Source organism: Gorilla gorilla, chromosome 17 (genome assembly GCF_029281585.2).
Source record: "Gorilla gorilla gorilla isolate KB3781 chromosome 17, NHGRI_mGorGor1-v2.1_pri, whole genome shotgun sequence".
Taxonomy (NCBI): domain Eukaryota; kingdom Metazoa; phylum Chordata; class Mammalia; order Primates; family Hominidae; genus Gorilla; species Gorilla gorilla.
This window is the reverse complement of record NC_073241.2, coordinates 37,148,534-37,162,548: the sequence shown is the minus strand read 5'-3', so window position 1 is coordinate 37,162,548 and position 14,015 is coordinate 37,148,534. Positions and strand designations below refer to the sequence as shown.

The following is a 14,015-nucleotide window of genomic DNA, read 5'->3' as shown; positions in this document are numbered from 1 at the left end:
CATGTGGCTGGGACCACAGGTGTGCACCACCATGTCCAGCTAACTTTTTGTTTTTTTGTAGAGATGGAGCCTCACCATACTGCCCAGGCTGGTCTCGATCTCCTGACCTCAAGCAATCTTCCCACCTCAGCCTCCCAAAGTGCTGGGATTACAGGTGTGAGCTGCTGCACCTGGCCTTGCTGGTTATTTGTTCCACCAATTCATTTAGTTGGTTTTCTCTTTAGATGAGGATGATATATGCCTAGTCTTTTTCACAAGGTGGTTTTGAGAATCAAATTAGAGAATATGTGTGGAAATACATGTTTGCTCCATTTAATGCTGTCTCCTAGCCCTGATTTTATCTGAAATAACTTTATTTTGAGAAGTATGTAAAAATTGTATTTCTGAGCATTGTATGTGCGCATGCATGGCTTTTCCCCTCATGTTCTGAGTGCTGTCGTATGTTCCCAGCCAGCGGTGCAGGAAACGGGGCTGAGCGCTCTTTGCCAGTGAGTCTAACCTGCTATCTATGGCAGTAGTCTCCACCAGGGTACCGCCTGAATTCAGTGGGTGTGTCATTGGTGGTGTTTAGAACACTGTGGTCTCTCTGCCATGTATTTTGTGTGATAGTAACAGTTTTGAGCCATAATACTACCAAAATGTGTACAAAAAAGAGTTTCTGGACCTACTGTGAAAAAATTAAAAACTACTTGGGAGGCTGAGGTGGGAGGATCGCTAGAGCCCAGGAGGTCGAGGCTGCAGTGAGCTATGATTACGCCACTGCACACCAGCCTAGGCAACAGAGCCAGACCCTGTCTTAAAAAAATAAATAGATAAAAATTAAAAACTGGTATTGCATAAGTTATTAAAATGCACATTCAACAGGGTCTTCAGAGTCTTTGAGGAAAAGATAGTTGTTTGACATTATGAGCCTCACTATAAAGATCACTATAGCCAGGGAAGTGATAAAAGTCGCCTTGTGTGACCTCTCCTTTGGTGATGTGAGTCCGCATGATGGCCTTCTGCAGAGCTCAGTCACGTAGCACTCCCATTTTGGGAATACCTTGTGTTCTTCTTGTCCACTGCTAAGTGTGTTGGTGTGTTCTCCGCAGCCATAGAGGTAATAGTGTCTCTGTGGGATTGATCCATTGGCTTTATGGTTTTTAATTTGTTTAAATGATTGCTTTGCAGGGAGTTGATGAAAGTGGAGATGTTTTTAGAGCTACCTATGCAGCATTCAGATGTTCTCCTATTTCTGGTCTACTGGAAAGCCATGGGATCCAAAAAGTAGGTTTTGATATTTTTTTCCATAGGCAGTTAGTGAGAACATCATGTAAATTGTCCAGGAGTGCCTCATTGGATTCCACCCATTTAGCTTGTTTCACCTGGAGCAGTGCTACTCACAGAGCCAGTCTGCACATGAGAGAAGAGTCTGCCTCACTTACAATGCGCTGTAGCAGATAGTCTTAGTGTGAAAAAGTGGTCAGCTAAACAAAACGGCACACTTAGCAATAAAGACCACAGACTGCCAGTGCTTACAGTCATACTGCACTGATGGAGACAAGAGTTTTGTCGATCAGCCGTAGCCAGAAAAACCTGCCATTACTCAAAAACAGCTCAGTATTTGTGGCATAGTCAACAGTATATCTTCATGGGTGACAGATCCCTCCAGGTACTATGACCCTCTTAAATGTTAATTCATTTCTATACCTGACATATTCCCTTCAAATGTCTCCTAATAACACTAATCACTCACTTGGCCTCAGCAATATACTTTTTCATTCTAATTGCCGAAACTTACTGGCTCATTTATTAGACATTCAGACTTAAAGTAAGTTATAGAATGTAGCTGTGAACTCAGAACTGACCGTAAAAGAATCTTGAAACAGCTGTAGCAGTTGTTGCAAACTGTGCACTTTACTGGGTCTGTATAACAGGCTTTCAGAGGGTTTCTCACTTTTTTTGGAAAGACACACAGTTCTACAAGTGTAGTTTAGTTCGTTCCCCAAACCACAACAGAAGCAAAGCAGAAGAACAGGGGATAAGCACATTGCTCAAATAAAGTTTAGCGTATGAGGCGGTATTGCAAAAAGAAGCCCAACAAGAAAGACATCCCATGTCAATCGATCAGAAGACTTAACCTTGTTAAGTCCCTAAATTGATCTACATATTCAGCACAGTCCCAATCAAAACCCCAGCTGGGCCCAAAGCAGTCTACAGTTAATGCTGTTCCTATCAAACTGCCAACGTCATTTTTCACAAAACTGGAAACAACTATGCTAAAATTCATATGAAGCTAAAAAGCAGCCTGAATAACAAAAGCAATCCTAAGCAAAAAGAACAAATCTGGAGGCATCGTGCTACCTGACTTAAAACTATACTATAGAATAATTACCTCTGCTCATATTTTTCCCACACCTCAACCAAATATATACAACTATGATCCCCCATTACTACTACCACTCATCACTACCATCACCATCTCCCACACAACCTTCAACTACAACACCCCACACAACTACCACCACCACTACCACTCCCACTCACAACTACCATCATCTCCTGCACAATGTTCAATGACAGCCACACCCCACACAGCTACCACCACCATCACCACCACTACTACCACTCACCACTGCCATCACCATTTCCCACACCCTCAATTACAACCACACCCCACAGAACTACCACCATCACCACTACCACCACTCACCACTGCCATCACCATTTCCTACCACCACCACCACCACCACCACCTCCCCCATCTCCCACACAACCCTCAATAACAACCACACCCCACACAGCTACCACCACCACCACCACCACTGACAACTACGATGATCATCTCCCACACAACCCTCAACTACAACCACACCCCACAAATTTTAGGGATCATATTGTATGATTGACTACGTTGCTTAAATATGACAAGATGTAGTTTAAAAACAGCTTATTATAAAACATCCACTGTAGCCAAAATTATCTGGGTTTCCTTCTCTTTGGATTTTTTCTTTCTGTCACTGAGGAAAATACACCAGCAAGACACAAGAAACTGTAATACTACTCCGATTAACAGTAATATTACCTACTGTATTATTAACGCAGTGTCTGCCATGTAACAGATGTTATGTGTGTGTGTGTGTACATATATAGATTTAATTTAATCTTCATAAAGGTACACATTATTCCCATTTTACAGGTAGTAAGGCTTAAACTAATCGAGCATTTTGCCAAAGGTCATACAATCAGGTAGCAAAGTTGGATTTAAAATTAATTCCAGAGTTGGGTGCTGTGGTGCATGACTCTGGTCTCAGCTACTCAAGAGGCTGAGGCAGGAGGAACACTTAAGGTCAGGAGTTTGAGCCAGGCTGAGCAATACAGTGAGACCTTGTCTCAAAAAAATTTTTTTAATAAAATAAATAAGCAAATTCCTGTATTCAGTTTTCACAATCTCTCTAACATAGTCAAATCCACAACCTCATACTAAAGAATGTTTTTGGAAAGCACTTGATATCCCTCTCTGGGCTGACAGTCTACTGACTGTCTAAATGAGACTCAGAAATCTGAAAGCTTGGTTTTCATTAGCTCCAAACTATCAGTTCATAAAAAGGCTCAGAAGACACGGAAGACAAAAGTGGCTATCCTTTGCTAGGAATTATCAGAATAATGTACCTAAATTAATCTCTCCATGATTTTTTGTTTTCTCTTCAGCATATGCCCAAGGTATGTATGATGTGAGCAGCCTGAAGCTATTCTGAATGACAAGGACTAGTTTTAGGTAACCTTCAATTGAATTGTTTTTATTTTTCCTATGGAGATCCAGAGACGTTTGTTTTCAAATGGAGCAAACAGCACTGTGATACTGACTTTGTTTATTAAAAAATAATTGTTTCCAAATTAATTTCAACTCATAATGAGTTAAAGCGATTAGAAATAAAGATAGTATCTCCAAAAAAAAAAAAAAAAAAACTATACTATAAGGCTACAGTAACCATAACAGCATGGTAGCAAAACAAAAACAGACATATAAACCAATGGAACAGAATAGAGAACCCAGAAATAAAGCCACACACCTACAGCCATCTGATCTTCAACCAAGTCAACAAAAATAAGCAATGGGGAAAGGACTCCTTATTCAATAAATAGTACTGGAATAGCTGGCTAACCATATGGAGAGGAATGAAACTGGACCCCTGCCTTTCACCATGTACAAAAATTAACTCAAGGTGGATTAAATATTTGAACATAAGACCTCAAACTATAAGAATCCTAGAGGGAAACTTAGGAAACACCATTTTGGACATTATTCTTGGGAAAGAATTTATGACTAAATTCTCCAAAGCAATTGTAATAAAAAAACACAAAAATTGACAAATGGGACCTAATTAAACTAAAGAGCTTCTGCACAGCAAAGGAAACTATCAACAGAGTAAACAGACAACCTACAGAAGAGGAGAAAACATTCACAAACTATTCATCTGACAAAAGTCTAATACCCAGGATCTATAAGGAACTTAAAACAATTGAACAAAGCCCAAAACAAATCACCCCATTAAAAATGAGCAAAAGACATGAACAGACACTTCTCAGAAGAAGACATACAAGCAGCCAACAAACATGAAAAAATGCTCCACATCATTAATCATCAAGAAATGCAAATCAAAACCGCAATGAGATACCGTCTCACAGCAGTCAGAATGGCTGCTATTAAAAAGTCAGCAGCCTGGGCAACATGGCGAAACTCTGTCTCTACAAAAAATACAGAAATTAGCTGGGCATGGTGACAAAAACAGAAATTAGCTGGGCATGGTGACAAAAAATACAGAAGTTAGCTGGGCATGGTGTCACGCACCTGTAGTTCTACCTACTTGGGAGGCTGAGGTGGAAGGATCACGTGAACCCAGGAGGCAGAGGTTGTAGTGAGCTGAGATTGTGCCACTGCACTCCAGCCTGTGTGACAGGGTGAGACCCTGTCTCCAAAAAAATAAAAAGTCAAAAAACAATAGATGCTGGCAAGGCTGCAGAGAAAAAATGCTTATACACTTAGTGTGAATGTAAATTAGTTCAGCCACCATGGAGACCAGTTTGGAGATTTCTCAAAGAACTTAGAGCTACTATTCAACCCAGCAGTCCCACTACTGGATATATACCCAAAAGACAGCAGATTGTTCTACTAAAAAGATACATGCACTTGCACATTCATCACAGCACTATTCACAGTATCAGAGACATGGATCAATCCACCGTTGATCACCGGTGGATTGGATAAAGAAATGGTGGATTGGTACATGTATATCATGGAATACTGTGCAGCCGTACAATCAAATCATGACCTTTGTAGCAACATGGATACAGCTGAAGGCGATTATCCTAAATGAATTAACATGGGAATAGAAAACCAAATACCACATTTTCTCACTTATAAGTTGGAGCTAAATATTGGGTACTCATGGATATAAAGATGATAGCAATAGAAACTGGGGACTACTGGAAGTGGGAAAAGGGCTGAAAAATTAACTATTGGGTACTATGCTCAGTACCTGGTGATGGGATCATTCATACCTCAAACCTGAGCATCGTGCAGTATACCCAGGTAACAAACCTGCACATGTACCCCCTGAATCTAAAATAAAAGTTGAAAAAGGAAAACGGAACAACAATAAGCCCATTTTCCATAGTGGTAAAGATACAGGTGTCATACATCTATTTTAAAAAGAAAAAAAATTGAAATTAATGAGCTAAGCAGTCATTTGAAGAATGGTGAAAATAATAAATCCAAAGAAAGAAGAAAAAAAAGTTCTAAAGCAAAACATAGTAAAATTAAAAACAAAGAAATGAGAGAAGATTAACATCTCCAAAGCTGCTTTTTTGGAAAAAATAATAATAGACAAACCTTTGGCAAAATTGACCAAGGCAGGAAAGAGACAATTTTACACGAAAAGCATTTGTCAAGTGAGAATCTAGCAGAATGAGATTAGTCAAAAATTCAAAAAAACTTTAAAAGAATTAAAGGTAAATAAATGTGTTGCAAAAAGAATGACTTAAATATCAAAGACTTCTAAAATGCCTCTTTCATGAACCCCTCAAATATGTTTTCCAAAATGGTCTTTATGGGTTGTCCTGATAATTTATACACCTTATACCATTGTATAACTTTGTCCCCTGCCCTGCAAAAAAATTGCACCAAAATCTAAGCCCACTTTATTCTTTGTTCATTCTAAGATTTAGTGCACAGTTGTAATTAAAATCTAAATTTCGTTAAATAAAACAGAAAAACTAATTTAGAAATAAATCCAGCTGGGTTTTGTTTTAAAATTGAAAGGCTGATTCTGAAATTTATATAGATATACAAGAAACCTAGAATAATCAAACGATCTTGAAATAGAACAAAATTGGAGGATTTACACTCCCTGCTTTCAAAGCCTACTACAAAGCCACATTACACAAAACAGTGTGGTATTGACAGTTCTACAGAACTATGGAATAGGATTGAGAGTCCCAAAATAAACCCTAATATTTATAGTCAATTGATTTTTTTTTTTTTTTTAAATAAGGGCACCAAGACAGTTCAATGGGGAAAGAATATTTTTCAACAAATAGTGCCTAGGAGAACTGGATAGCCACATGCAAAAGAATTAGGGTAGACCCTTACTGTATTAGGGTTCTCCAGAGGGACAGAACTAATAGGATATATGTATATATTAAAGGGAGGTTATTAGGGAGAATTGACTCACATGATCACAAGGCAAAGTCACACGATAGGCCATCTGCAGGCTGGGGAAGAAAAGCCAGTAGCAGCTCAGTCTGAGTCTAAAAGCCTCAAAAGAGGGAAGCCAACAGTGCAGCCTTCAGTCTGTGGCCAAACTGACTATCAGAGGGCCCCTGGCCAAACACTTATGTAAATCCCAGAGTGCAAAGGCTGAAGAACTTGGAGTCTGATTTCCAAGGGCAGGAGGAATGGAAGGAAGCATCCAGCACGGGATAAAAATGAAAGCCAAGAGACTCAGCAAGCAAGGTTATCCCACCTTCTTCCACCTGCCTCCTTCTAGCCTGCTGGCAGCTGATTGGATGTGCTCACCCACATTAGGGTGGGCCTTCCTCTCCCAGTTCACAGACTCAAATGTCAGTCTCCTCTGGCAACACCCTCATAGACACACCCAGAAACAATACTTAGCAGCCATCTAGGCCTCCTTCGATCCAATTGAGTTGACACCTAATATTTGTGGGGTTTTGTTGTTGTTTTGAGATGGAGTCTCACTCTGTTGCCCAGGCTGGAGTGCAGTGGTTCAATCTCGTCTCACTGCAACCTCTGCGTCCTGGGTTCAAGTGATTCTCCTGTCTCAGCCTCCCGAGTAGCTGGGACTACAGGTGCCCACCACCACGCCTGGCTAATTTTTTGTATTTTTAGTAGAGACGGGGGTTTCACCATGTTAGCCAGGATGGTCTCGATCTCCTGACCTTGTGATCCGCCTGCCTTGGCCTCCCAAAGTGCTGGGATTGCAGGCGTGAGCCACCATGCCCGGCCTGAGTTGACACCTAATATTAACCATCACACTTACCTAGTACCATATACAGAGATTCACCGAAAATCAACCATAGACCATAAACATTAGAGCTAAAGCTATAAAACCTCTAAAAGACAACATAGGAATAAATCTTCATGACCTTAGGTTAAGCATTGGTTTCTTAGATTTGACCACCAGTAAAGCACAAGCCACAAAAGAGAAAATAGGTGAATTATCAAAATCAAAAAGATCTGTGCTTCAAACAACACCATCAAGACAATGAAAAACAGAGAATAGGGACAAAAATTTGCAAATGATATATTTGACAAAGGACTTGTATCCAGAATACGTAAAGAACTCTTACAACCCAGTAAAAAGAAATGGCCCAATTTTTTAAATGAGCAGAGGATTTGAATAGACATTTTCCCAAAGAAAACATACAGGTGGTCAATAAACATGTGAGAAGATGCTTAGAATTCCTAGTCATTAGCAAAATGCAATCAAAACGAGAAATGAAGTATCACTTAATACCCACTAAGATGGCTGTGAGTTTTAAAAAAAACAGAAATTAACAAGTGTTGGTGAGGATGTGGGGAAATTGGAACCCTGATGCATTGCTGGAGGGAATGTGAAATGGTACAGCTGCTATGGAAAATAATTTGGCAGTTTCTCAATAAGCCAAACATAGAATTACTGCATGACCCAGCAGTTCCACTTCTGGATATACACTAGAAAAGTTGAAGCAGATTTTCAAACAAAAACTTGTTCACAAGTGTTCACAGCAGTGTTATTCACAATAGACAAAAAAGTGGGAATCACCCAAATGTCTGATGGGTCGATAAACAAAATCTGCTATATCTGTAAAATGAAATATTATTTGGCAGTGAAAAGGAATGGAGTTACTGCTACATGCTATATCCAGATGGGTGAACCTTGAAAACATTATGCTAAGTGAAAGAAGCCAGTCACAGAAGCCCACAGATGTGTGATTCTATCTATGTGAAATGTCTAGGACAGGCAGATCTAAAGAGAGAAAGTAGAGCCTGCTTGCCAGGGGATTAGCTGAGATACTGAATGTTAAAGTTCCCAGTATGTGCCTAGGGTGTAACATGCAGTAATACTAGTTTTCCCCTCCTCTGTTAATATTGTGTTTTTGGTATTTGAAGGGGTATAGTTAGGATTTCATAGTCCCGTAGTCCCCAGTGGTGGTTTTTACCCATTCCTTTGTTTTTCACCCTTTCCTTCCTTCATCTTCTTAGTGTCCAAGCCCCTGGTGGTGTAACTCTCTAGTCAGATGCTCTCCTCTCCCTGACCAGTCCTGCTTTTGCCTCCAGGCTCTCAAAAGCCTTGAGCTCAGGCTGGCTGGGTTATTATGTTTAAGGTTCTGCGTGGGCAGAAATTAGGCCACCTATGTGTTTTAATGTTTAAGTCCAGACTCAGGAATACTGATTCGTTGTTAACCTGATTCATTGTTAACTGATTCATTGTTAAGTGATCAGTATTATCAACACTAAATTATTTGATAAAGCTAAGGCTCTTAATATTGGTAATTGCTATAAAATGTTGTTTTTAAACATTACAGTTTTCTCATGATTGAGCTTTTTACAGGTTGTACACATGCAGGGTGTTTATCACTGAGCTATGTGCCCAGGGTCACTGGCTGTGACTGACATTTGGAAGCTAATCATAATGCGAGCTGCCACTGTGGAGCATCTGGCGCTTGTCTTGTTCTGCCTCCTGTAGCTGCCGCCCCCCTTACTGTTGTCAGTCCTCTACAGCTCCTGGCCGCTGTGAGGCCTTTTTCCTGGTACTGCTTGGCCAGCAGAGGGTTCCATAAGCACGCAAGGGAAGACAATTGCGGGTCTGTGGTTGGACCTTCCTCGTGTAGGTGTTGTGCTTCACAGCTTTAGTGCTTTCTGATAACATTTCCCCCCACAGTAAAGCATTTATTGTACATTTTAAGAAATATGTTATATAAAGCCTTAAGCAAAAATGTGTTTTGGATCTGGTATAGTAACCCACTAGAAATGAAATTGTCCAGATTCTTTCAATTAATGGCAAAACTAGCCAGTGCAAAAGCATTTGTTCCTTTAATTTTTTTCATACCAAATCTTTGAACTGGTGATCTAGCTACCACTGTGTTTAATGATCAGTGTCTAAATTTCTCTTCTGTATGTATTTTGTAGGTCTCCATCACATTTTTGCCCAGAGGTAGGGGGAATTATGCCCAGTTTTGGGATGTTGAATGTCACCCTCTTAAGGAGCCTCACATGAAACACACGTTGAGATTCCAACTCTCTGGACAAGTGAGTAGTACACTGAATTTAAGTAAATTATTGTATGTATTTTAAAAACAGAAAGGGAAATTAATAAGAAAAATTGGCCTGAAAATGCAGAATATAGCCCCATAATCTTAATTTTCTTGTTTGTCTTTATTAATTGGCATGTTTGAGGACTGGATTTGGCTGTATTGTTCATACAGCCCATGAAACCCATGTTTGACTTAGTATGTAAGAAACTCTTGTGTGCGTGTGCATCATGTATGCACGTGGGCACATGAGAGAGAGGAACCAGGCAGTACAGAGTACAGAGCTTGCAATTTAGGGGATTTAAAAATCTTAAATTGCCTTTTAAAAATTTTTAAAGGAAATGATAGAATTCAAATAAGTAAATGTCCATATGTTTTCTTAGTTTTTATTTCTTCTCCATTACCCTGTGATTTTTCTGTATAGAGCATCGAAGCAGAAAATGAGCCTGAAAACGCATGCCTTTCCACGGATTCCCTCATTAAAATAGATCATTTAGTTAAGCCCCGAAGACAAGCTGTGTCAGAGGCCTCTGCTCGCATACCTGAGTATGTTGTTTTTGTCATTCTTATGAGTTTTTTCCCAGTACTTTATTGAGGAATAGAGTCAGTAAAATGCTCGATGACTTTACCTGAGTTCACATGTGTTACCAGCACTCCAACCAAGATACAGAATATTCCTCTCGCCCAGAAAGTTCTTACGTGTCCCTTTGCAGTCAAGATTTGTCCTGTTCTGATTTCTGTCGTCATAGATTCATTTTGCTTGAACTTCATATATATACATATGTATGTATATATTCTTTGTGTCTGGCTTCTTTTTCTCAACATACTGTTTTTAAAAATCCATTCATGTTATTGAATGTACCTATAGTTCATTCCTTTTTATTGTTTAGTATTCCATTAAATGAATGTATCACAATTTATTCATTTTCCTGTTGACTTTTGGATGTCTTATAATTTGGAATTATTATTAATTAAGGTGCTATGAATATTACTGTAAGTGCATTTCTAAAGATGACATACATTTTTGTTACTTTTTAGTAAAAATACCTAATTTTACCCACAATTGCCAGGTCACATGATAACCATGTGTTGAACTTTAAAATAAACTGCCAAATAGTTTTCCCTAAATAGTTGTGCAATTTTATGTTCCCATAAGCAGCATATGAAAGTAGATTCTTAAAAAGCTTTAAAATGTAAAACTTATACCAGCCGCATATATAGCTTTAATGAGAATATTATTTAGTATTCTACCTTATGAAAATATTTCTTATAATCCTTAATTAACTAGTAATTAGGTCTAATTAAGTTCTTGAGGAGGATGCCTGGAAGGACAATATATGTTAAATATCTGCTGAATTTAATATAAATTTAGTCATTTATTTTTTAATGGGAGCCAATAATGCATTTGGAAGAAATTAGAGCCCTTTAATGAATGCATGTTCTTGGCACACTCCCTCCGGGCTGTTATCCCTTGTTTCTCTCTTGCTCTCTGAGCCCCGCGCCTCCACGGCTCCCTTCTGGAGACACAGCCTCGCCAACCCAGAGCCCACACGGGCTGCGGGGAAACAAACGAGAAACTGGGAGAAGTGACAGAGGCAGCTTGGTCTGTGAAACCTGGGAAGGAGTTTCCTGAAAGGGGACATTTAAGTTGAGGAGGATGAGTGGAAACGGCCTAGGTGAGGAGGGTGGGAGAAGTTCCCAGGAGAAGTTCAGTGTGAAAAGGGAGTGGTGGGGGGCAAGGCCAGAGCTGGGCCTAGGAGGTGGTTGCTCTTCTGGAGAGCTGGGAAGCCAGGGAGTGACATGATCAGGTATGCGTGTGTAGGACAATCCCCTGGCTGTGGTATGACTGATAAGGAGGTGAGGAGGGGCTATTTTAAAGGAGTCCAGGAGTAAAATAGTGTCAAGGAATAGGAAGAGAACGGGCAGACTGGAGATAGGAGGGCCTCTGCAATGGACTGGATAAAGGGGGATGGCTGTGAGAGGGTCGGCTCCCAGATACCATTCAGCAAACACAAGTGGAGGATCAGGTTTGAGGACAAAAATCACAAGTTCATTTTTGTATTTGTGGAGACTGAAGGTGTTTGAGCTATCCTGAGGGACCATTGTGTAGTGACTGAATAGATAGGGCTGCTGGGGGGTGCCGAGCTAGGTGTGAGGGGAAGGTCAGATGTGCAGAGAGTTGGGGGTGGAGGGGAGCCTGCAGAGACCCGGGAGTGGTCGGAGAAAGGGGAGGCAGCTGTGCAGGGTTTGGGAAGCCCAGGCAAGAGCCAGTGCCACCACCAGCAAACATTGCCTGGAGGCCACACCTGCATCAGGCACTTGGAGCAGCCTGTGTCCCTGTGATAGTGAAGTACAGTCGGTACTGCAGCGTGACGGGGCCAAGTGAAATGAACTGAGGTAAAGGGCCACCTTCATACAAACTGGGCTTCTGGCAGGTAGAGACCCAGGCTGTGAGGAGCGTGAGGCCTATCCAGCACCCTTTATGAGAGGATTCCTGCTGTCATCCTCTTCACATAAATTAGATAAGTCGTCATTACAAAACTTATATTTGAAAATAAATCACCAGGAAAAACATAAATTAATGCAATACTACATAATTTTAATATATAAAAACAGTTTAAGTTACTGTGGATTTCAGATTCTTAACTTTTACACCTATTCCCAAAGCAGGCAGCTTGATGTGACTGCTCGTGGAGTTTATGCCCCAGAGGATGTGTACAGGTTCCTGCCGACTAGTGTGGGGGAATCACGGACACTTAAAGTCAATCTGCGAAATAATTCTTTTATTACACACTCAGTAAGTTGGAAATATTACTATGGGTTTTGGAAAAATACATGCATTCAACTCTGATAACAAACATTTTCCTGATGATTCTATAGACTATATTTAAGTTGTAAGAATGAGGTAATTTTTCTTTTTTTGGAGATGGAGTCTCGCTGTCGCCCAGGCTGAAGTGCAGTGGTGCGATCTCAGCTCACTGCAAGCTCCACCTCCCGGATTCGTGCCATTCTCCTGCCTCAGCCTCCTGAGTAGCTGGGACTACAGGTGCCTGCCACCACGCCTGGCTAATTTTTTGTATTTTTAGTAGAGACGGGGTTTCACCGTGTTAGCCAGGATAGTCTTGATTTCCTGACCTCGTGATCTGCCTGCCTCGGCCTCCCAAAGTGCTGGGATTACAGGCGTGAGCCACCACGCCCGGCCATAATGAAGTAATTTTTAAAAATGCAATGTAAGGCCAGGTGCAGTGACTCACACCTGTAATTCAGGACTTTGGGAGGCCAAGGCAGGAGGATTGTTTGAGCCCAGGAGTTTGAGACCAACCTGGGCAATATAGTGAGACTCCATCTCTACCAAAAAAAAAAAAAATTAACCAGGCATGGTGGCAGGCACCTGTAGTTCCAGCTACTTGTGGGGGCTGAGCTGAGAGGATTGCTTTAGGCTGGGAGGTTGAGGCTGTAGTGAGCCATGATTGTGCCACTGCACTTCAGCCAGGGTGACAGAGCAAGACCCTGCCCCCATCCCCCCAGAAATTCCTTAATATTTTATTTGAACATAAACTCACTGGAAGTTTATAACCCTTTACTTGAAAATCAAAAATTTGTTTTATATTTTAATTTTTAACTTTTTCTTTTTCTTCTGTACTATTATACACACATATTTCTGGACAACCTTTACTTTAGTTAAAACTAGATTAAATTCATGTTAAAATTTTCTTAAATATGTTTTCATTACGTGAGCATTTATTGTCCTACCTAATTTTGTGGCAATACCTAAATTTACAAAATGTATCTGTAATAAATAAATGCTTGGTATGCTTATATATGCTAAAAGATCTAATTTTCATAACTTTATAAAGTGTTTTCTATTAAATTCCAGCTGAAGTTTTTGAGTCCCAGAGAGCCATTCTATGTCAAACATTCCGAGTACTCTTTGAGGTAAGTTTATCGCAGATCACAGTGTTCTCATCAGCGATCCAGGACTTTCGTCTCTTGGGAGTTGGGGCTTGTGAGGTCTCCTCTGCTGCAGGTCCTCCATATTCCTCACCAGCACCAAACAGCATTAGGCAGAGTCTCCGCAAGTAGAAGCAGAGAAAAGGAGCCTGCAGGGGGACAGCTCCTGACCGTCCGTGGTGCACTCAGCGGTTTCACAGTGCAGAGCATATGGGCTGGTGTGATTCCTCCCAGCCAGGATTTGCAGCCACATAAATCTTAGAGCTGTAATT

At 40.6% G+C, this 14,015-nt stretch overlaps 1 protein-coding gene across 13 annotated transcripts in view; it reads left to right on the top strand.

Moving 5' to 3' along the window:
- Positions 1–14,015, top strand: part of CEP192 (centrosomal protein 192) — a 182,988-nt gene that overhangs the window by 111,680 nt on the left and 57,293 nt on the right. For 8 of the 13 annotated variants that reach the window (XM_063699366.1, XM_055368391.2, XM_055368393.1 and 5 more), the window contains 5 exons: positions 1,171–1,266; positions 9,671–9,790; positions 10,217–10,338; positions 12,460–12,589; positions 13,670–13,728. In XM_063699366.1, coding sequence (XP_063555436.1) covers positions 1,171–1,266; positions 9,671–9,790; positions 10,217–10,338; positions 12,460–12,589; positions 13,670–13,728 — 527 coding nt within the window. Of the gene's footprint in view, positions 1–61; positions 155–1,170; positions 1,267–9,670; positions 9,791–10,216; positions 10,339–12,459; positions 12,590–13,669; positions 13,729–14,015 lie in introns of those variants that run through there. The other 5 variants (XM_019014173.3, XM_055368395.2, XM_055368400.2 and 2 more) reach the window with 2 other exon arrangements.